The sequence below is a fragment of the Carassius carassius genome, chromosome 7 (assembly GCF_963082965.1).
Source record: "Carassius carassius chromosome 7, fCarCar2.1, whole genome shotgun sequence".
NCBI classification, from domain to species: domain Eukaryota; kingdom Metazoa; phylum Chordata; class Actinopteri; order Cypriniformes; family Cyprinidae; genus Carassius; species Carassius carassius.
In genome coordinates this window covers 40,451,231-40,475,216 of record NC_081761.1, presented here as the reverse complement: position 1 = coordinate 40,475,216, position 23,986 = coordinate 40,451,231, and the positions used below count along the sequence as shown (strand labels likewise).

Below are 23,986 nucleotides of genomic sequence, written 5' to 3'. Positions count from 1 at the left end.
TCAATTACATTGATCATGATTCACTTTTGGAGCTCAAAATGCTTAGACACACAGAGACCTCAAGAATTAGTGTATGAATCTCAACAATGGTGACATTCTTCGTGTCGCAATGCATTCTGGGTGCCACAGATGAGTTTTGTGTGATGTACCCAGAATACATTGCAGCATGAAGCATGTCACCATTGTTGAGATTCATACACTGAATCTTGATCTTTGTGTGACAAAGAAATGTATTTTTTTAATCCTTGAAATTATCTGCTTTAAATTCAGCTGCATCTCAGGCTGTTGACCCATTGAGTCATTTTAATAAAAAATACATAACTAACACCACACATTAGCGTGGGTGAAAACAGGTTACCAGACCACATATCTAATGTTAAATATAAATATCTTCTTAAATCTTAATTATAATTTTATAATAATGTTATTAATAAACATTTTTATAATGTTTTTAGAGAATGTTATCCTATCATTTGATTAATCATATTTATGTTCTGGGAACAAAAATAAAACTACCCGCTAAAAACATTGTTAGAACAATCCATGGGAATGTTCTAAGAACAATTTTAGGACAAAAAAATCTAGCTGGGTTGGCCACAATATATCCAGCATTTAAACATGTTTAACACATGGCTAGCATGAATAAGCATATTGCTAGATACATTAGAAATATTAGGTTAAATGGAAGCTTAAATGACTATAAAAGGCTTAGAAAAAAACAACTGTGACAGATGCTGTTGATGAGTGGCAGTAACATTTGTACCTGACTTTTTTTGAAAGTGATCAGTGATACAGTGATCATCAATACTTACATTTAAAAGTGTAATCTGGAATGCTCTTTCAAAACATGCACACAATGAATTTGGGATAGACTAGGCCTCGAAGGATCCATTAGGTATATCCTTCATTGTCCAGGAAACAAAGGATGCAATTTTAGGGCACATTTTAAGGAGACATCGGATTGGGAGAGTCTTCGTTGTGCTGGCCTTGAACGCAGCATTCAGAGGACGCAGTTAATGAAGGGAAGGCTGAATGAGTCTCAAGGGATTCTGGGAGTTTACATTGTGAGAGTTGCATAGTCTTGTCTCATTTGAACATTCCGTCAATGTATGTCTATCACTGTGTCTACACTGGGAGTGACAGTTGTCCAGTCGTACCACGCCACAACATCTATACGCTGTCTACACTTGACTTAATGAAGTGACTGTGGAAAATCATTTGAATTTTGTGTCAGTCTAAGCAGTCACAAGATGTAGGCTCCAACATCGGTTAGACGTTGGATTTTGGTTGAAAATGAAAATCGGGTTAACGTCTAAATCGAACGACTGTTTGACGTCAAGCTCCAACATTGGGCAGATGCTGAATTTTGGCTGGAATAAACACCCCCCACAAAAAACCCCATAAAAAAACAGTGAAATGCATGACAGTACACGTATTACCAGCTTCACTTATTACTAAACAGTTTGACTTTATTTTTGTCAGACGTCTACTGAAGTTCTTTTTGAGAATTAACAGAGGTTTAAATGTTGATGTTTTATTTGAAAATTATTGTGGTCAGTGCTTGCTTTAGTTGGGTAGTTTGACTCTTGGCTTAGTACATTTGTGGTTCTTGTAATAGTGTTTACTAAAACACACATCATTTATTATAAAAGGAGCCATAAACAAAGATAAGGTGGTATAGTTTTCATCATCATAAAGAAAAGTGATTGAGGACTCTCGTAATTGACCTAAAGTGGTTATTTATTAATAATTTATTATTTATTATTAGTTGGGTTTAGACATCAACCTGACTTTCATTTTCAACCAAAATATGACATCTGACTGACGTTGGATTAGTTGGAGTCTTCCTGACGTCACATTGATGTACTGTGCCTGCTGGGGTATGTCTACAGTGTAGACAGCATCACTGATTATAATTGGTTCAACTCTATTTTGTCATGTTGCATCACATCTTGTGTAGACATGGCTTATGGGATTTTTCTCAAGACAACCTATTAATAATAATAATATAAATAATAATCAATTTAAATAGCAATTCCAGTAGGTTTGCTTTCTTAAGCTAACTTAATAAACAAACCTCTTTACCTCATCAGTGATCCACTGGATTTGTCTGACTGTCTGGTATCATGAGCTATTTACTCTTTTCTCTCTTCTCAGGGCTCAGCCTGTGATGTCTGTATCTACAGAGCTCAGTTTCAGTCCAAAGGAAATCAGTCTGAACTACTTTGAATGTCCAGGTGTAAACACATTTAATGCATTTAATCTCACGTCATGTTTCACAATGACCGAGAGAACAAGCAGCACAGGTAACATCACTGAAGTTTCAGAGAGTCTCTCTGTCACATGAAGAATATGTCTTACCCCCTCATGTCTCTCAGGATCTCTGGAGAAGAAGATGAATGTTTCTCTGAATCTGAATGTGGATGTGGTACGAGGAATGAGTCGAGGATTCTTTGATCAGAGCAATGTGTCGTCCAGGACTCTGCAGCAGTTTATCCTGCTGGATTCTGGGTCCTCCTGTTTTAACTTCCCCATCTTCATGCTGGTATGTCTGGTCTATCACAACTTCAGCCAGTCGCAGCAGATTCTGTCTGACGGTGAATGTTGTGTTTGTTTCAGCACTGTGTTGCAGACACAGTATCTCCTCTGAAGATACGAATGAATTTCTCACAAACTGAGATGTCGCTTGGAAACTCTCTGGCTGTTCTTGACATTCACAGCAGGACGGAGGAGTATGTCGAGGTGAGTCTACAAATATCAGATTTTATTCTGCTATTCAGTGTAAACCAACTCTTAAGTATCTAAGATTCTTCAGGTTTATTGTATAAAGTTTCCATGACATTCAAAAGCTCGTTAAAAGTGTCTCTTTTGTATGTGATCAGGTGCCGTTTCAAAGGAACTGTGATTCAAACAACAGCTGTGTGGCCGATCTGAAGCTGAACGTCAGTTTTATGTGAGAAATATCTGATAAATAAATCATATATGATTTTAATCTGAAACATGATTGTAAATGCTTCGGAATATTGGCATTCTTTATCAGGTTTTGGTTGAAATGTTGAAATGATGGTGTGTTCTGCAGGAACGACACGTTAGTGATGGTGAATCAAGCTCATTTCACGGTCCTCATTTTGCTGGCAAACCCAGGCGATGACTCCTTCAACACCAGCATAGTGCTGCATTACCCAGAAGGCCTCTCGCTCGCTAAATTTGATGCTATTAAGGTACAGTTGTCTGCGTATCAAACTAAAGACTGTCAAAAACTTAATAAAAATCTCCTTAATATTGTTTTAACTAAACTTCCGTTAGACGACACATTTAAGCAGATTTCATTGTTACTTTAATAATATCTCTGTTCATCTGTTTCCATCACTGGAAAAATGTTGCCTGGTCTGATTTCTGTTGAGACATTCAGATGGTAGAGTCAGAATTTGGCGTAAACAGAATGAGAACATGGATCCATCATGCCTTGTTACCACTGTGCAGGCTGCTGGTGGTGGTGTAATGGTGTGGGGGATGATTTCTGGCCCCTTAGTGCCAATTGGGCGTCATTTAAATGCCACGGCCTATCTGAGCATTGTTTCTGACCATGTCCATCCCATTATGACCTCTGATGGCTACTTCCATCAGGATAATGCACCATGTCACAAAGCTCTAATCATTTCAAATTGGTTTCTTGAACATGACAATGAGTTCACTAGACTAAAATGGCCCCACAGTCACCATCAACTGCAAGATGCTATCCTATCAATATGGGCCAACATTTCTAAAGAATGCTTTCAGCACCTTGTTGAATCAATGCCACGTAGAATTAAGCCAGTTCTGAAAACACAGTATTAGTATGGTGTTCCTAATACTCCTTAAGGTGAGTGTATTTCATCATATTTAAGAAATTTACTTTTGTGAACCAGGGTAGAAGAACTATTTTCCCAGAATGCATCACATCCATATCATTCTGTCAACTTCTAGTGGGGCATGGCTCTTGCCATGTATGGGAATGGGAGCCAATTCTTCAGTTCTAAATTTTGCCATACCCTGTTATATAACAGATTTACAGATTAATTTCTCTAAATATCTATGTTACGATTTAAAATATTAACAGAAATACAAGATTAAATACTTATGAAAATGATTTTCCCAGTGATAAATATGTATGTGTTTTGAACAGAGTCGGACTCGAAGCAGTTGTGGTGATCGGGACAGTGGTGCTACGAACAGAACAACCTGCAGCATTAATCTACCAGTGTACCGCAGCGGCACCACAGTAAGACAGAATCACACACATAGACACATGCACACACACATACAGACAGACAAATAGACAGACAGAGAGACAGACAGACATACAAAGTATCAAATACAAGCTTATTTGGACAATTGATAAACAGGTTATACACATGTGAAGCCATGGATCATTTTGTTCTTCAGATAGTGACAATAAAACACAGACAATATTCGACTGTTTGCATATGACAGATTCAAAGACACAAAGTCAGATTCTTCTTCAGATTCAAGGTTTTCATTCTGTCAGTACATTTATTCCCTTGACATTTCTAACATCTTTCTACTATTTCTACATTCTGTGGACTCTATTGTTCTCTAGACTGAGTTTCTGGCAACTTTCCGTGTGACGAAATGGGAACACGACTGGTCTGACAGGATGGAGATGATGATCACTGCGTACAGGTGAATAAGGCTTAAAGGGTGACAGATTTATTTGTTTTCGTTTGAGCAAAGATTATAACAAATATCAATGCAAACAGCAATTACCAGGGTTCAAGCATTTTAAGACCTTTGGGTGATTATAGACATTTCAAGATGATTTCATGCAAAAAGTCAAACAAAAAATAAATAAAATCGCCAAAAACATTCTTTAATGATTTATCACTTTTTGACCAATTGGTGGCGTTACTCCCAAATTAATCTGGTGTGGTTCTCTAGGGGTGATGACACACACCAAGTTTAGTGTCAATATGAAAGTGAATTCCAAAGAAATAGCCTTAGGTCCATTTTGGCATTTTTCTTATCTCCTGACCACTGGGTGGCACTGTGCAGAATTTGTGCAGGTAACCTCAGGACATGATTTTCATTAAAAATTTTAAGTTTGGTCTGAATATGATAAAGCTTTGAGGAGATATAGCCTTATGTTCACTTTGGCAAGCAAATGAATGCACAAATTCATATGTGCATTATTTAAGAATGTCTATCAAAAATCTGCATGCCTAATGTTAAGTCATTCAGACTACTGGGTGTGTAGTTACAGCCATTTTCAATTTTTTTCCTGTTATAGCACCACCAAGTTGTCAAACTATCATTCATATGTGTTCCAAGTTTGGTGAAGGTACATCAATCCATAATGCCATTTCAGCACTGTTAAAAATCACTGTAAAAAACGGCCAAATTTCAATAGTAACATACTGTTTTTCATTAAAACAGTGCATTCTGGGTAATATTCATCATTTTCGAGAAGGTAGTCTGCTGCTATATATCGTAAATTAACAACGTTCAAAGTCGACACTCAGCGACTGTGTTTCAAATCACACCCTACACCCTCATTCACTATTCCCTACATTAGTTTACTAATATAGTCCACCTGACAGAGAGAATGAAAACTAATGAGTGAATTCAGACACTGATCAACAGCTGCTGTTAACGAGCAGAATCACTGAAGACAAGAGAAACAAGACACACACAAGAACTACAACTGACTTCAGCCACCGCCTTAGATTAAAACAACTGAAGATTTGAACAACTCAACAAACAGCTTTACCAACCTCACTCATTACTAACCAGACTGACTTTATTTCTATCAGATCAGAGATCAAAAGATCTTATTGAGAATTACAGAGATTTAGATGATAATGTTACTGTTTCGTTTGACGTCACCACTGTGGAGATCAGTGTTTGCTTTAGTTGGGCTCCGGACCCTTGACTTTTGTACTTTAAATTTCGTTTCATTGCTATATTTGTATCTTTATGATACATCTGTTACAACAATATTAATTTTGATAGTCAAGTGATTATGGCTGTATCTGTCAGGCATGATCTACTAGACTGACTTAAAGTGTTGCTGTAGTAATCAAATATTAATTTGGTCTTGAAATATGTGAGTGAACTACACAATTTTTTTTGTTTCTTCAATTTTGTAAGACTGAACAGTAATGTGAGAACCATAACATATGGATTTAATGACAGTTTTAGTTTTACATATCTTGGGCAGCAGTGTCTGCAACACTCATAGAGAGACATCAACAGTCAGCATATGAATCTCAACAATGGTGACAATCAAAAGGTTCATGAAACAATGCATGTTGGGTACCAGCACAGGATAAAACTCATCCATGACTCCCAGCATGCATTGCGGCATGAATAAATTATACCACTGAATTGTCCACTTATTTTCTTGAATTCTTATGTGCTTAAAATTTAGCTTTTTTCTTAAGTTTTAGTTGCATGTTTTGTGATGTTCAGAACTGATCTGTTTATTTATTTTGTGGATTGTCACCATTGTTTTGATTCATACGCTGATAATTGATGTGTCTGTCTAAATTTCAGCAAAGGTTTTATTATGAATGAAATTTTCTTAACAGTCTTAACTTATGGCTCAGTAGCGTTCATTTTTTGCTGTAGTATCAATATTCAATAAGAGAAGGGACAAGGGATTGGATCAGAAACAATAATATAAAAATAATAGAGTGTTCGTTCTTGTCAGTCTATAAACACAATACCAGATTTTTTTTCTTCTGATGTCTTTTTTTTGCTATAACAAGTTCCAAAGATGCACTGTTACAGCATGTAAAAACAAAGAAAAAAAAACCTCATTTGTTGATAAGTCACGTTCAAGAGCCCAACTAAAGTAAACACTGATCTCCATCATGGTAGTGAAAAAAACACCTAAACCTATTTAACTCTCAGTAAGATCTTCTGTAGACATCTGACAGAAATAAAGTCAGTCTGGTTAGTAATGTGAAGCTGGTGAAGCTGTTTTAGGAGTTGTTTAATCAGATCTTGAGAGATTTGATGAATTCTTTTATTTCAGTTGATTTCATCTAAGGCAGGTGTTCATCACTAATGCTCAATCATCAATTAATCACAGAATTATCTCATTAACTTCACTGATTCAGTGTTACTCAAACACTCTGTTGTGTGCACACATTATAAGTGTTCATTTAAAACTGAGGATTTTGTTGTGGAGCTTAAAGGATTAAATATTTAAGATGAAGAAAAAACAGCATGAAACATAATTTAACAGTAATAAACTGTAATTAATTTGCAGGAAACAAACTGTAGAAAAACAGTTATTTACTGGCACCCCTGCTGTTTTTCTACAGTTTGTTGCCGTTAAGTCAAGGAAAAACAGTAATATACTTTAAAATGTAAATGTCAGATTTACCAAATTAAAAAAAAAGTTAATTGAACTAAAATATTTTTGAACATCCATAGAAAAAAAAAATTATGCAAAGTCATACACTGATAAAGAGAGTAAATACTGAACTCGACTGTATTAATGTGTGTTTACACAAGAGAGATGTTAAGTTTAATGTAGTTTTGTTGTTCACCATTGTGCTGTAGAATAGAGCCTGTGCTTCAGTTAATGATGAGCCACAAATTCTGATCTTCTGCTGCTGTATTTCAGCACATACATGTGTGCTATAGCTGACAATGAGCTGCAGTGATTTGAGTAAAAGTCATGTTTTTAGTATTTTACTAACTAGTATTTTAGTATTTTACTTTACTACTACACATTAAGTGTTTGCATTTTTATATAAAGAAAGATTCCTTCTCAGTGGACTCAGATGAAATAAGTTCATAGTACTAAAATCGTAGGAATGCTAGCTTTTAAACTCAAACAGGTTGAAGCAGTCGGAGTGGAGTTAATTTCCATGGTAGAATTTACGGTAAAATACTGTAAAAAAAATAAGCGTGGTAAATTAATGGTTGAAAGCTGTAAATTAACAGTACTTTACTGGCAACCCTGCTGCCAGTAAATTACTGTTATTTAACGCCACAATTTTTTACAGTGAGTAAAAGGGCCTCACCCACTTTGAGTGATTTTGCGTGTTTTCCCAACTGACAATGGAGCTTCAACTTTGTTTCGAGAACTTTTTCTAATAAGACTCCAGAAAACTTTTTTGCCTTGTTTGGTTCCGATTGGGTCAAAAACATAGGAATAGTTTACAAAAGTCTGTTTTGTGAAAACCTCAAAAATGTTCATCTTGAGTCTGCTACAAATGTCTAGATCTAGGAGTTATGAGTGTTTTCCCATTTTCAATCACTGTAGTGCCCCCTATTGGCCGACTGGTTGAGTCTTTGCCGGTCTCTCCTCAAATTTAGAACTATCATCTGGCCAAGTTTAAAGTCTCTATGCCGTATGGTTTTGTCTGTACAATGTTTTACAGCAGAATAATAATAATAATAATCCTTACAGTTAGTATAGGGTTTTGGTGCTTCACAGTTGAACCCCTAATAATTCTGATCCGTGTTGTGAAGGTTATTGCAGTTCATGTTCATCTGTGAATAAATTCTGTATGTTTGTTCACAGTGATAACAATGGTAACATAAGTGATACGGTGGTCAGGAAGAGCGTCCCGGTGCAGTTCTCCGTTGATCTGGCGATCAGTCTGTGAGTCACATTTATTAAAAACATCTTTCCTTCTTGATCTGCTCTTCACCTCTGAATGATTGAAACTAAAACCTAACACCATGACTACACCTGATGCGAGTGGTGTGTTTGACACGTTCAGTGTAGACATCCTCATGGACATACCTGGTGTAAATATCTAGCTATGTTCATTCTTTTACTAACTAACTAACTCTCTTGTAGTTTCTATTTTAATGGCTTTACTGATGAAAAAAAAACAGCACTGCATTGGTTTCATCAGCAGTTACAGACACAGTATGATCAAAGACAATAATATAATAAACAAAAAACAATAATAAAACTATTACTAATCAATTTGTTACTGTTTTTCAGAGTGGCTGAAGACTCTGTGACGTATCTGAACTTCTCTCTGGAGGACAGAGGTCCAAAACCTCTCAAAATCAACTTCAGGGTCAGAGAGTCAAACAAACATCTAAAGTTTTCCTCAAATACAGCATTTATTTCATATTTCATTACAATGATCTATCTGAGGACTGGAGTAGAAATGTGACACAAGGTGCTTCAGAAGGATCATATTGCTGTATCTGTGTTTTCAGGTGGAGAATTCAGAATTTAAAGGTCTGCACGTGGCGGTCACGCTCACCCTGCTCTGTCAGACTACACATGTGATTTTAAGACCTCACAGCTTCAGCATGCATGAGGTGCATCACTCGCTCATCAGCTTATACCATCAAATCATCATCTATTTATTGAATAAACCTCTTCTGTTCTTCTCTCCAGAACTTGCTGCAGTGCAACAAAACAGATCCACAGGTAAGAGATCATAGAGCCCTTTTGCAACTATTATTAAAATGATCATTCACCTAACACTAATTTTTCTGTCATAATTTATCTCATCCTCATGATGTTCCAAACCACTGACTAACATACAAGAGGACATCTCTTAAAGTGTTAGTTCACCCAAGAATGAAAATAAGCCCATGTATTACTCACCCTCAATGCATCTTAGCCCTAGCTGCCATTAAACAGTCTGGAAGATGAAAGACACATTTTTATACAACTCTGGCTGGATTCACCTGAAAGAAGGAAGTCATATACCCCTAGGATGCCTTGAGGCTGAGAAAATAATTTTCATTTTGGGTGAACTATGCCTTTAAAATATCTTCTTTTGGTGAATATATTTTCTGAAGAAATGATCCCTTTAATATCAGATCACATGCAGTCACAGTAAACATGTCTAAAACACATCTCATTCTCCACTTCTGCCCCCTTGATTCTATTGTTTCAGGATAGTCACTACGGGAAGTTTGAGTGTCCTCCGTTTTATCTGAAGGAATTTTCAGCAGTTCACTTTAACCTGACAGCAGACGCAGAACTCCAGAACGTGAAGGAATACGAGAGCGTGAGTGAAGAACACACATCTGAACTACAGAACTGCACAATCACACATGACACATGCGTCCACAGACACACACACATGCTGTCATGCATCTGACAAAAGCAGGGTGTTTAAGAGTTATTAAGTTTAAAAGCTTACGTTGATCCCAAACTGATTCTTCTGCTGTAGAAATCTTCCTTCTACGAGTTCAGGACGGATTCTGTGTTCAACATCAGTGCTGAGCTCCACTACAACACAAGCCGCTACAAGCAGAAATCTACCGGACTGGAGGTGAATCCACATCAGACATGAACCAATAATTAGCTGTTCTTTTATGTTACATTAGCGCCAGACAGGTCTGAGATCAGCAGGTCACTGTCATAACCTGCAGTCATTTTCACAGTTTCAGAGCCTTTAAAATGAATCATACACTGATGAAGCTTCTACTAGAACATAATGAAATATTTGGCATTGGGAAAGCTGATTTTGGCAGTTATAATTGATGTTGTGCTTGTGCTGCCCTGTACAGATGAGCAGCTGTGTGTGTGATTATCAGTGTCAGTCTGAACTCACAGCACAGACCTGCAGCTCATGAGCTCGTCTGACAGTTAGAGAGGAACACTGTTCTATCACTTTTTAACTAGAAAATATTGCTTCTTCTTTCAGCAATACAATCTCCACAGATCCCAGGTACCCGCTTTCTTATTTCTTCAGTAATTAATTCATTTGGTTTATTTAAAAGTAGGGTGACCATATGAGCAATTTTCCCAGGACGCATTCTTGCCAGGATTTCTATATTGCCTAAAACATCCAAAGTAGTTTGACCAATAACATGCAGGTATTGTACATAATCGACCAATCGTGGCATGTGAGAAGGTGAGATCTACAGAGAACAATCAAAGCAATGCAAATACATGTAGCCTACATGTTAGGTGTGTATGTTCGTTCGTTCAACCTGAAGCATTGCTGCGCACTGATCATTGTATGACACCAAAGTCTGCTCTGCTCTCTATAGCTCTTATAAATGTCATACAATGATCATTCTGCACAGTGCACACATCCAAAACCGGGATATTTTCGGCAAAATAGAAATCCTGGCAAGGACGCGTCCTGGGAAAATGGCACATATGGTCACCCTATTTAAAAGATGATCATCATCTTAAGTGTACATCTGAACCGTTATATCTCTGTACAAATAGAAGTGTTTTGATAAGTGAAAATTAGTTTTTATTTTCTTTCTACTTATTTTAAATAATATATTTCTATCACTACCAGAGGTGGGTAATCCAGGGGCCAAAGAGTAAAAGTCCTGCCATATTTTTGTTCCACCCATGAACACAGCAGCGGATTTCACCAGAGGAAGAAAAAATCCCAAGAAGTCAATCTTGAGTCAAATCCCAAGTCCTCAAAGAGTTAAAATTAATGAGATAATTAAGTGACTAATTAAATGATGATTGTGCATTAGATTAGTGATTAGCATCTGCTGTTATTGAGAATTACAGAGGATCAGATGTTGATGTTTTGTTGGTTAAAATGATTTCACCATCATGGAGATCAGTGTTTGGTTTAGTTGTGTTCTTGACCCTTGACTTGTTGTGTTAGATCTTTCTCTGTAGCCCTGCATGTGGTGTTATGGAGAAAAGAGTACTGCGATATATGAAGAACATGTATTCACAATGTTTTGATTTAGTTACATCTAAAAAAAAACATTTTTTCACATGTTTAGGTTTTGAATAATCCCAGTGAAACTACAGCATAGACCAAAAAAAACATTGTTCTAATATTTTCAGAGAGTGCATTCAAAGTGCACACACAAAGCAGTGAACTTGAAATTCTTTATTTTAAAATTATAATCAAGAAATTTTAACTAAGATCACACAGTTATCAAAAGCATAAGCTACCTATTAGATCAAGACTTGAATCAGCATCACACAAATGTTTGCTGTAAAACAATAATGCAACTGCATAGAAGCAAATTGATTTAAAACTGCTTAAAGGCTGAAGGGATCTACTGAAGCAAATACTCACCACAAATATGGTGGCACAGTTTTTTTTCTTCCAGTTGATTTCATCCAAGGCTGTGCTTAAAGTCAGTTGTAGTTCTTGTGTTTCTCTTTTCTTCAGTGATGTTGGTTGTTAATGGCAGGTGTTCATCGCTAATGCACAATCTTCATTTAATTAGTCACTTAATTATCTCATTAACTTTAACTCTTTGAGGACTTGGGATTTGACTCAAGACTTGTTTGTGACTTGGAAGGAATGAATTGTTTCCTCCTCTGGTGAAATCTGCTGCTGACTTTATGGGTGGAGCAAAAATATGGCAGGACTTTTACTCTTTGATTCCTGGATTACCCACCTCTGATCACTACTTCTATACATTTTATGTATATGCTCAGTGTATTTTATGTGTGTTTATGTAAAGTATAAAACCTTACTAGTGCCAGTGGTTGTGATGATTTTCCTCAGACTGCGGTGAAGGTGGAGTTTGTCATTCCTCCCAGTCGAAAGCTGATTGTTGCCACTGGAGTAGTGGGAGGGTTTATCCTCCTCATTATCATATTGATCCTTCTGGTGAAGGTAAGGTCCAATCAAGTCACCATTCAGTTGATCTCATCATTCACCTCTCAAATTCTTAATCCAATCTGTGTGTGTGTTTGTTTGTTTTGTTTTGTGTGTGTGTGTGTGTGTAGTGTGGGTTTTTTAAACGAAATCGCCCTGAAGAGTTCGTTCAAGAGGATGAAAATGTAACTGCGGCTGAAGACTCTCCTCTGATGAACGTGAATGCTAAAGAAAACGGAGTCGGTGAGAATGACAGCACAGAGAAAGAGAATGGAGTGAAGGAGACAAGCTCCAGCCCTGATCCTCCAAAGACAGAACAATAAAATATCACTTTATTACACAACAACAAAAGTAAAGATGTTTGCTTTGATGGAGCTGAAAATGGTCTTGTAATGGTCTAGTTGAATAAAGATATGATTTAACGTCAGTATGTTTAGCTCAATCATATGCAGCATGTTTATAATAACTCCGTTTTATTCTGATATTCACTTATATGGACCTTTGTCTATAAGAAAAAGTATTGTATTATTGTTTTTATTGATTTTAACTATAAGTATGTTATTTTTTATTTTATTTTTTATCTAACCTTCACACCAAATATTGGTAAAGAAATGAATAATCAAACAGTATAAATAAATCAGTTTACTGAATGAGATGAGTTATTGTTTTATTATTATAACTGAGTGAGTTATGGTTTATTGTTAGGCTGATGTTTTATGGCACTATCACTACACAAATGAAAAATCAACAGACAACAAACATCTTTAAAAAAAGAGAATATGAAACAATGCACAAATTTATTGAAAAAAAAAAGAAACTTTCAGTACACAAAAACTCCATAAAGCATTTTTGAATGAGAGTTCCTTAAATTGAGTATGGCCTCTTTACCTGATTAGGGTTTTTTATCATCCACTCCATTAGAACATATCGTTGTTTATTGTAAGTGTGCTGCAGTTTTATTGTCTGTCCCTTTAAATGCTCATGCAGACGGATGCTGATTGGCTGTCAATGGTCTTTATCGCTCACTGGCTGGAAAAAAAAGTTAAACACTGGAAGAGATTCAAACAGCATTGTTCCTATGTGCTGTAATCATAAAAGTTGAGGTGTGTATTGTATTCAGGAAGTTTCTATGCATAGGCAAGCTAGGCAGCAGTGATGCGCGGGTCAATGTATTAATAATTCGCACCCGGCCGACGTTTCCAACTAACCCGTCTGCAACTCGGACCACAAAAAAATATTGTACCCGACCCGCTTCATGATCCGCATTTTTAAAAAGCTTTAAATGCTCATCGTAGCGTCATTGGGCCATAGGAACATAGTCAAAACTAGGCAAAAAACAAAAACAAACAACAACAACAAAACTTAATATATTATAATTTTGTCAAGAATTATAAAAAATCGTCAGTAAGCTCATAATTTGTTCTAAAATAGTCTAGTCTGGCAAAGTCTATTTGTATGTTTCTGCAAGGTCAGCAGACAGCGAGTCTCAGGTTTGTTCCGATCAGAGCTCGTGAGCGGAGAGCACATTTCTGAATATCCCAATCCGCTCGCTCATTCCGTGGGGTCTCTATCAACCCAGAATGGCCTGCTGGTTCCAAAATATGCAAGGAGACATTTAATTGTTTAGTAATAAACTGGTGTTTTCTGTGTTGCTGCAAAGATGAAGTTGACGATGCAGACTCGCCATGAATGCCAGAGAAAAATGCACATTTCATATGGATTACATCATCAGAGATTAGCCCATTTATTTTGGTTTGAATATTTTCGTTTAAAAGTAGACATTTCAAGCTTTCTGTAATATATAGCCTATATTTCTCAAATCTGTGAGGCACAAGCTGAGTTTCAGTGCCCTCCTTCATTACACAGTCTGCTATATATTTGCTTCTTATTTATTAAATAAAGGCAACTTATTGATAAAACATTGATCAAAATTAAGATACAATTTATTCAAAACGAAAATCTTTTAAAAGGAGTTTTCTATAAAACAAAACTTAATGAAGTCGTCAAAATCATGTTTTACCAAAAACAGCGCCGTTGCTCCCCAGTCTTCACCTTTTCTCTTGCCGCCTCCATCTCTGCAGACTGAGCTCGTGCATCATCTTCATGCCAGTTATTCAGCCAATAAGGTGTAGGCCTATGTATTTCAAAAATGTGTTTAGTATTATATAAATGACAAAGGTTTAATTGGCATTTTTATTTCAAACGACCCGACCGACCGCAACCCGAATATCATTAAAAATTATTTTTGGATGACTCTTAACCGTGGGTGACTGCAGGCACCCGCTCATTTTGGATCAACCCATGCATCACTGCTAGGCAGTAATCTAGAGCACCACCAGGGGTGCCAATGAGCGCATACACTGGCACTACTGCACTGAAAAAAGTGATTCTCTATATTTATTCAATAAAATTGTGTCAAAAATTTACAAGCAATATTATTAATTAAATTTAACACATTTTAATTAAGTAGAAATAATCATTCAAAATGAGTAGAATACATGAAAAAAATTAAGTAAAATGTACACAAAAATATTGATTTCATTGGACAAAAAAACAAAAAAACACTATACTAAAGAATACTATGTTATCCATGCCAGGCCAGTAGTTGGCGATCATGAAACACCCTTCGAAAACATTATATACATGCACATGACATCAGCCTTTTTACAAATTCAAATTTTTGTTGCTTACATAAATATGATAAAGGCAGCATGTTCAAAAGGCTGCGTCTTAAGGCCCCCAAAACAGAGTTATTGAAGACACCTAAAGTTCACAAACAGAATCAAAGGGTAAATTATTGGTTACCATTATAGTGGTCAGTGATTGCTTTAGTTGTGCTCTTGACCCTTGATGTTTTAATATTACATTTTGCATTGCTGTTGTAACTAAGTTGTAACAGCTAAACAAGCTAAGAAAAAAGATAATCAGGTGGTGTTGGTTATGCTTTTACATAATCTTTGTTTTACCTGAATATCTGAACTCGTTCAGAGCCTGATCTCTGAGTTAAATTAACATTCATTATAGCAGCCCTGTGATTCAACAATAAAAGACCCTGAATTTTCAGTGTAATCTAGAGTTTAAGATTTATGATTGAGAGGGGAAATTTCTTTTGACACACAGTTACATCAAGAACCGGCCTATGAATCTCAAGAATGGTGACAAACAGCATATTCAGACGAACTGTAAGAATCACAAAACAAGCTACTATAGAATTGTTGCTCATAAGTTATTCATGCCGCAAAGCATGATGGGAGCAATAAATGAGTTTTGATTGGTGGCACCCAGAATGCAGTGCAACATTCTTTTTGATGGTCACCATTGTTGAGGTTTTAGGGCTGATTCTTGATGTCTGTGTGCCTAAATTTTTTTTTTTAACAAGGTTTTGATCAGAGGTGCTTCTAAGAATTTCTATTGTTATGCTGAAAACACCTAAACTTATATTGTACAACCACAGGAAACCTGTCATTGATAAGACACACCCAACTCAGAAACCCAGATCAAATGATGACGCAAAAACAAATAACACCACCTGATCTCATTTCCTTTTTGGCCTGTCTAGCTGCTGTATCACAACTAGCAACCAAAAAAGATCTGATTTAAATCTTAAGGGTCAAGAGTCCAACTAAAGCAAACACTGACCACTACAATGGTAAGTAAATTATTTATTTTTTTCCTTCAGTGATTCTGTTCGTGAACTTAAGGTGTCTTCAAAAATTCTGTTTTGGGGGCCTTTCAACCTTTTGAACATGCTGCCTTTATCATATTTATGTAAGCAACAAAAATGTGAATTTGTAAAAAGGTTGACGTCATGTGATGTATATAATATAATGTTTTCGAAGGGTGTTTCATGATCGCCAACTACTGGCCTGCCATGCATAACATAGTATTCTTTAGCATAGTGTTTTTTTTGTTTGTTTGTTTTTTATCCAATGAAATCAATATTTTTGTGTACATTTTACTTAATTTTTTCATGTTATTCTACTCATTTTGAATGGTTAATTCTACTTAATTAAAATGTGTTCAATTTAATTAATAATATTGCTTGTAAATTTTTTTAAACAAATTTATTGAATAAATATAGAGAATCACTTTTCACAGTGTGTGCACACTTTGAAGGACACAGACTTCAAAGACCAGTGCTGTGACTGAAATCGCTCACTCGTTCACTCATTCAATAATCCCTGTATAGTGTAAGGCAGTTGAGTTCACTACTAGACTTGGAAGGCAAGATGGCTGCTGAAGGCAGGAGTGGGTGGTTGGTTTCCACTCATGCCCTTTGTACAGAGGTGGGTAATCCAGGGGCCAATCCAGGTGTTAATCAATAATGCACAATCATCATTTACTTTCAGTTACTTAATTATCTCATTAACTTTAACTCTTTGAGGACTTGGGATTTGACTCAAGACTAGTTTGTGACTTGAAATTAATGACTTTTCCTCCTCCTCTTGTGAAATCAGCTGCTGACTTTATGGGTGGAACAAAAATATGGCAGGACTTTTATTGTTTGTCCCCTGGATTAACCACCTCTGCCTTTGTATATTACAGTTTTCTTTAATGTTATTGAGTGCTTGGACCTACAACTTTTCTGTACATAATAAAGGCAATCTGGTTGGTCCAAATGATTGTGAATACACTAAACTTTATTATTTTGGACATGGACACGCCATTCTTCAATTTATCTGGGCATTTAAAAGTCTGTGCAAGAATGACAGAAACAGCGCTATCAGGTCAATATCACGTCAAGATAGAGTAAAGTACTAAAGTAATAATGGTTATAATACTTTTGGTTGGAGATATACATCTGTAATCTTTATTATGGCAAAAACAGCAAGAGAACATGTGGTTTGATGTTGCTTGCTTATGATTGCGACATCATCGCATATGTGGTCTGGTTTCACCCAATCTACTGTATGGTGTTAGTTGCATGTTATTTATTAAAGTGACTCTGAATTTAAAGCAGATAATTTCAAGGATTTGAAGAAAGATGCCCTGGATAAATAATGAAATACAAAAACTTATGAAAAAGCGAGATTTAGCTCTGAAAACAGTTTTAAAAAGTTTAAGGAATAAAGTCGTATTTGAGCTGCGGAAAGCAAAAGTGACATATTACACTCATCTAATTGATAGTGCTAAAGGCAACAATAATTCACTTTGGAGGCATTTAAATAATCTGACTAATAAACCAAATAAACACAAAAAAGATTACAGAACTTAACACTAATGGTAATAGTATAACAGATCGTGCCATTATGGCTGATTAATTAAATTCATATTTTGTACAATCTGTTGAAGAATTAACAAAAGAATTCCATCTTATCAATCCTCTCAACCATTCATTGAGAGTAACCCCAACAGATTCCTTTTATATTAAAGAGGTGTCGAATTCCCACATAGCAACATTGTGTCAGCCCAGATCCGGCCCACATCTGGCACCCGTGGAAAGATGATCTGGCCCACATGCAGCGTGGAATGATGGCCCTTGGGCGGACCGCTCCTGCTTGCCAGATTTGAGCCACAAGCAGGCCATAGCAATGCCACATGTCAGCCAAGAGTAAAGAAATTAACCAGAAATTGACCTTATCTGAGCCAAAAAATCTGTGTATATTAAATATATATATAAACACCAGAAGAGGATTAAACAACTCCACAAACAGCTTTACCAGCTTCACTTATTACTAACCAGACTGACTTTATGCACTCTAACTCTAATGTGTGTCACCATAACAGTGATTAGTGTTTCCATTAGTTGGGCTCTTAACTCTTATTCTATGTTTTGTCTTTTTCGGCTGCTGTGACAGTGTGTTTGTTAAACACATTTGCGGCATCAAAGAAAGCTAAAGTGAATTGAGGTTAGGTGATGATTGTTGATGATTTTAAAATCCTCGTTGAACAGGTTGATTTGCTATTTTTTTTTATCTAACAATTGTTTCATTAATATATTCACATCACAAACCATGTGTTTCTGCAGCATGAAATCCAGCAATATTACAACAATCATTTAAAAGCTTTTAACAAGCATGAAAAAGTCAATCTATGATGACACACACAGACATCAACAGTCAGCACATGAATCTCAACAAAGGTGACAATCAGATGTACCTTGCTGCAATGCATGCTGGGTACTAGCATAGTGCAAAACTCCCAGCATGCATTGCAACATGAATAAATTATGCAGCTGAAGTGTCCTATTATTTTGTTTAATTCTATATATTTGCTTATAGTTTTTGCTGTTGTTTTTGTTGTGACTTAGTAGATTTTCAGTGAAGTTCGGAATTGATCAGTTTATCTAAATATTTTTGATTGTCACCATTATTGAGATTCACGTGCTGATTGTTTATATCTGTGTGTGTCAGCACAGCTTAAGTTTTTGGAGCTCATGTTTACTAAAAGATTTTAACTGATTGTTATAATACTGCTGGATCTCATGCTGCATAAACACAGGATTTGTAATATGAATGTATCATTGGAACAACATAATTGTTAAATTTAAAAAACAACAGTGAACCAGTGTACTTCATGATGATTATAAAACCATCAACAGATAACAGCCATCACTTGATATCATGTCACTCTAGCTTTCTTTGAAGCTGCAGATGTGTTTAACATACACACTATCACAGCGGCCAAAAAACAAAACAAAACATAGAATAAGAGTTAAGAGCCCAACTAATGAAAACACTAATCACTGTTATGGTGAAACACATTAGAGTTAAACCTCTGTTAATTCTCAATAAAATCTTTTGTAGATGTCTAACAGAAATAAAGTCAGTCTGGTAAGTAATAAGTGAAGCTGGTAAAGCTGTTTGTGGAGTTGTTTAATCCTCCTCTGCTGAGATCTTGAGAGATTTAATGTCTTCTTTTATTCTTCAGTTGATTTCATCTAAGGTTGTGGCTGAAGTCAGTTGTAGTTCTTGTGTTTCTGCTCATCTCTTTTTCTGTTCTCTTCTTTCCTTCAGTGATTCTGCTTGTTAACAGGCTTATTAAGGCTGAAATTACTTCATATTTAATATACACAGATTTTGTGGCTCAGATAAGGTCCATTTCTGGTTAATTTCTTTACTCTTGGCTGACATGTGGCATTGCTATGGCCTGCTTGTGGCTCAAATCTGGCAAACAGGAGCGGTTCGCCCATGGGCCATCATTCCACGCTGCATGTGGGCCAGATCATCTTTCCACGGATGCCAGATGTGGGCCAGATCTGGGCCGACACAATGTTGCTATGTGGGTTGCAGAAATAATTAATAAACTTCCAAATTCCAAGTCAAATGGCATTTTTAGGATGAATAGTTATTTTCTTAAAAAGTATAAGGATGTCCTTGCCAAACCATTGACCCATCTTGTTAATCTAAGAACCTTAAGAACCAGTACATTTCCCAGTGCATGGAAACAAGGCATAATTATTTTATGTTCAAAAGTGGTAGCCGAGACTCAATGAGTAACTATCGCCCTATATCGATTTTACCAGCTTTATCTACAATAATTGAAAAAGTTGTAGTAGTGCAACTGAGTGACCATTTAGTTAGCTTGTGTCACGCTGTCTAGCCTCTGTTTCCCTGGGTGTCCACTAGTGGGCTCACTCCCCCTTAGGCACTTCACCGTAGGCACTACAATTCCTCTAGTCTGGTCCTGTCTTCACAGTAATTGCACTCCTGTTAATTGCACCAGGTGCAGACACTTTATTGTCATTAGCCTCCTTATAAATACCAGTCTTTCCCTGTTGTTTGTATGGAGTCCTTACCCTTTGTGTATCCAGCGTTCTCGTCCCCCGAGATTCATCCCAGTCTGCTCATCCTCCGAGTCCTCTCGTTTCCCGAGTTCCCTTTCCTGTTCCTTCCCTTTTGTTTGTTTGTTTTGATATTGACCTTTGCTTGTTCTGACTACGATTTGGATTATCCTTGATGAATAAATACATCTGCATTTGGATCTCTCGCTCTCCCTGTGTCTCTCTGGATACACGATCGTTACAGCTTGCTTAGTTGGGGTCACATCATCTACAGCGATTTCATTGATTTGAATTCAGTGATTTCATCTCTGTTCAGTTTAAATAGTGTCTGTGCAATCATTTGCAATCAATAATGAACTGCCTTTAACTATCATTCTGCATTATTGACACACTGTTTTCCTAATGAATGTTGTTCAATTGCTTTGACGCAATGTATTTTGTTTAAAGCGCATAAATAAAGATGACTTGACTTGACTTGACCATTTAGAAGCCAGACAGCTACTCCATCCTCACCAGTTTGGGTTTAGACCAGGTTATGCAACAGAAATAGGAAACTGCTGTTTAATTAATTAATTAATGATAGGTAAAAATTTATAGCCTGAATGCACTGTAAGTCACTTTGGATAAAAGCATCTGCTAAATGCATACATTTAATTTTTAAATTAAATTAAATTAAATTTAATTGAAAATTTAAAAAAAGTCCCTAGACCAGGGTAAAGTTGGATGGAGCTATATTTATTGACCTTAAAAAGGAATTTTAAGGTCAATAAATACAGTCCTTCGGATGAGACGTTAAACCGAGGTCTTGACTCTCTGTGGTCAGTAAAAATCCCAGGATGTCTTTCGAAAAGAGTAGAGGTGTGACCTCGGCATCCTGGCTAAATTCGCCCATTGGTCTCTGACCACCATGGCCTCCTAACAATCCCCATATCTGCTGATCGGCTTCATCACTCTGTCTCCTCTCCACCAGTAAGCTGGTGTGTGGTGGGTGTTCTGGCGAACTATGGCTGCCGTCGCATCATCCAGGTGGATGCTGCACACTGGTGGTGGATGAGGAGATACCCCCTGACTATGTAAAGAGCTTTGAGTGCCTAGAAAAGCGCTATATAAATGTAATGAATTATTATTATTAGTAGTATTAATTTGATATGGTCAACCATACTGTGTTTGTTGTCTTAATTGCTGATTTAGTCACATCTGTCCTGTGTTTAGTTAATTATGCCCTTGTCACCTTTATTTTTTTATATAGCGCTTTAAACAAAATACATTGCGTCAAAGCAACTGAACAACATTCATTAGGAAAACAGTGTCAATAATGCAAAGATGATAGTTAAAGGCAGTTCATCATTGGATTCAGTTATGTCATCTCTGTTCAGTTAAATAGTGTCTGTCCATTTATTTGCAATCAAGTCAACGATATCGCTGTAGATGAAGTGTCCCCAACTAAGCAAGCCAGAGGCGACAGCGGCAAGGAACCGAAACTCCATCGGTGACAGAATGGAGAAAAAAACCTTGGGAGAAACCAGGCTCAGTTGGGGGGCCAGTTCTCCTCTGACCAGACGAAACCAGTAGTTCAATTCCAGGCTGCAGCAAAGTCAGATTGTGCAGAAGAATCATCTGTTTCCTGTGGTCTTGTCCTGGTGCTCCTCTGAGACAAGGTCTTTACAGGGGATCTGTATCTGGGGCTCTAGTTGTCCTGGTCTCCGCTGTCTTTCAGGGATGTAGAGGTCCTTTCTAGGTGCTGATCCAGCATCTGGTCTGGATACGTACCGGATCCGGGTGACTGCAGTGACCCTCTGATCTGTGACCTTGTGTATTTATATCCTTAGTTTTGCTATCAGGGATGTATTCCAGAAAGCATGAAATACATCCCTAACTTACCATCAGCTAAACGGAAGCTAAGAAAAAGAGCCCATGCTGTTTCTATCTTCTCATTTTGTTCAGTGGTTAATAACATGGTTAGTGCATATCGCCACCTAATTCATGGTTGTGTCCCCCCCGGTTTAATGTTTAATCCTTGAGAATATGAATGATATTGTGTGTTTGATGGTAATTTTAGATGGTCACATCAGATATGTTTTTTGTTTTGACAAAGAACCCTGATTCATGTGTGATATAATATAAAATGTAATAAATATATAAAACATTATCTTGTCATAGTATTTTATAATTTATACAGTTAATTTTTATACCAATAAAATAAATAATCATATTAGAATAATATTAAATTATTTATTACTTGAAAGTGACGTGACATACAGCCATGTGACAATGTGATCCATACTCAGAATTCGTGCTCTGCATTTAACCATCCAAAGTACAAACACACACACAGACACACAAACACGCGTACCAAAAACTCGAACCAGCAACCTTTGGATTCAGAGTCAAAATCTCTAACCGTTAGACCACTACTTCCCTATATTACATATTGTAATATTATAAAAATGTTGTGCACTATCTGTTACGCCCACTAAAGGCTGATCGGACCTGCTTTCAGGGAATACCCTCCAGGTCAGTTTAAGTTGGTTGTTCGGCTTGCTGTGGTTTTTGCCATTCTGTAACACTCCAATAAAAGTCAGTGGAGTAAAGGGAGAGACCAACAGGGTCCTGACTGGACAAAAACCTTAATAAAAATAATTACACAGCAAACACCAAAGGTATCAAAATCCATATGTGCATCAGTTAAATCACACACTTCAATACACACCAAGAGGCCAATCAGTTACGTGCCAGAACCCCTCTGGCCAACTACTTTGCTGTCGTCAATATAAAACAATATGAAAAATGTCACATGAAAGATAATAACCTGCCCTAATAACCTCTATACATGCACACAATTACAAACACATACAAACGACAGGGGACCAGTAACAATTAATCAATCACATTAAACCAGGACTCCTAGGCAATAAGACACTTCATATATAGGCCTAAACACAATTTAATAAACCATAAAGGCAGATAATGGGCTACTGGCCTTCTTACCCACTACCGGACATGGTGTACAGAGTTCGGGAAAACGTCCGAACTTTAGTTAGAGAAACCCAAAGCTACAAACTATCCCTCTCAATCACTTCACACGTGTCACTCAGAAACATCCAACCCACGTCCTTGGCAAGAAGCTCAGCAGCACTCTCATACCAAATCCTTCCCAAACAACAGAAGACCTCATACCTTTATTGATTCCATTAGAAATGCAGCACAGGTGTTTGTCTCTTTCCCCTAATGAAACGTAAGGCAAATACTATGGGCACAACCACTGTTGCCCTGCCCCTTGTCTAAAGTGAAGGTCTTACAATTCTGCTCTGTTTCTTTTTTTAAATAAGACTAAGCTTGCACTTAGATCAATCTCTATATTATTTGGCAACAAATTGTGGCAAGTGCCAAGTTCTACAGATCATTTTCATAAGTGATGATAGTTCATATCAGTTGCCCTTAACACTTACTAAATTCACACTCTGCTCCAGAGCAGTATTCAATCATGCATCATATTTTGGAAATAAATTGTGAGACTTCTTTACTAATGAAGTGTACCATTAAAACAAAGTGTTGCACATTTGTTGGTGCAAAGATGAGTATGTTTTTTTTTTTTGCAAAAAATGTATCACTTAATTGCAAACATCATGATGCATGGCCACTGCTTCTGTTTGATTGCTGAGAAACACAGGCACGCTCTGCGAGGGTGAGAAACATCGTGTTAAAAAGGAAATGAGTTTGTCATGAA

At 36.7% G+C, this 23,986-nt stretch overlaps 2 protein-coding genes across 2 annotated transcripts in view; both read left to right on the top strand.

The window, feature by feature from the left end:
* LOC132144345 (integrin alpha-M-like) overlaps positions 1 to 9,426 on the top strand; it is a 44,663-nt gene extending 35,237 nt beyond the window's left edge. The window contains exons 13-22 of the mRNA XM_059555122.1: positions 2,158 to 2,306; positions 2,379 to 2,545; positions 2,620 to 2,742; positions 2,883 to 2,953; positions 3,080 to 3,221; positions 4,166 to 4,261; positions 4,601 to 4,683; positions 8,540 to 8,620; positions 8,972 to 9,050; positions 9,196 to 9,426. Coding sequence (XP_059411105.1) covers positions 2,158 to 2,306; positions 2,379 to 2,545; positions 2,620 to 2,742; positions 2,883 to 2,953; positions 3,080 to 3,221; positions 4,166 to 4,261; positions 4,601 to 4,683; positions 8,540 to 8,620; positions 8,972 to 9,050; positions 9,196 to 9,426 — 1,222 coding nt within the window. The remainder of the gene's footprint in view (positions 1 to 2,157; positions 2,307 to 2,378; positions 2,546 to 2,619; positions 2,743 to 2,882; positions 2,954 to 3,079; positions 3,222 to 4,165; positions 4,262 to 4,600; positions 4,684 to 8,539; positions 8,621 to 8,971; positions 9,051 to 9,195) is intronic.
* A 413-nt stretch (positions 9,427 to 9,839) lies between these two features.
* Positions 9,840 to 13,024, top strand: LOC132144344 (integrin alpha-E-like; the record flags this gene model as incomplete). Its single annotated transcript, XM_059555121.1, has 5 exons — positions 9,840 to 10,001; positions 10,167 to 10,268; positions 10,644 to 10,667; positions 12,444 to 12,554; positions 12,668 to 13,024. Coding segments are annotated over 5 exons (591 nt in total), but the record flags the coding sequence as incomplete, so codon positions are not given.
* Between the last annotated feature and the right edge of the window lie 10,962 nt (positions 13,025 to 23,986).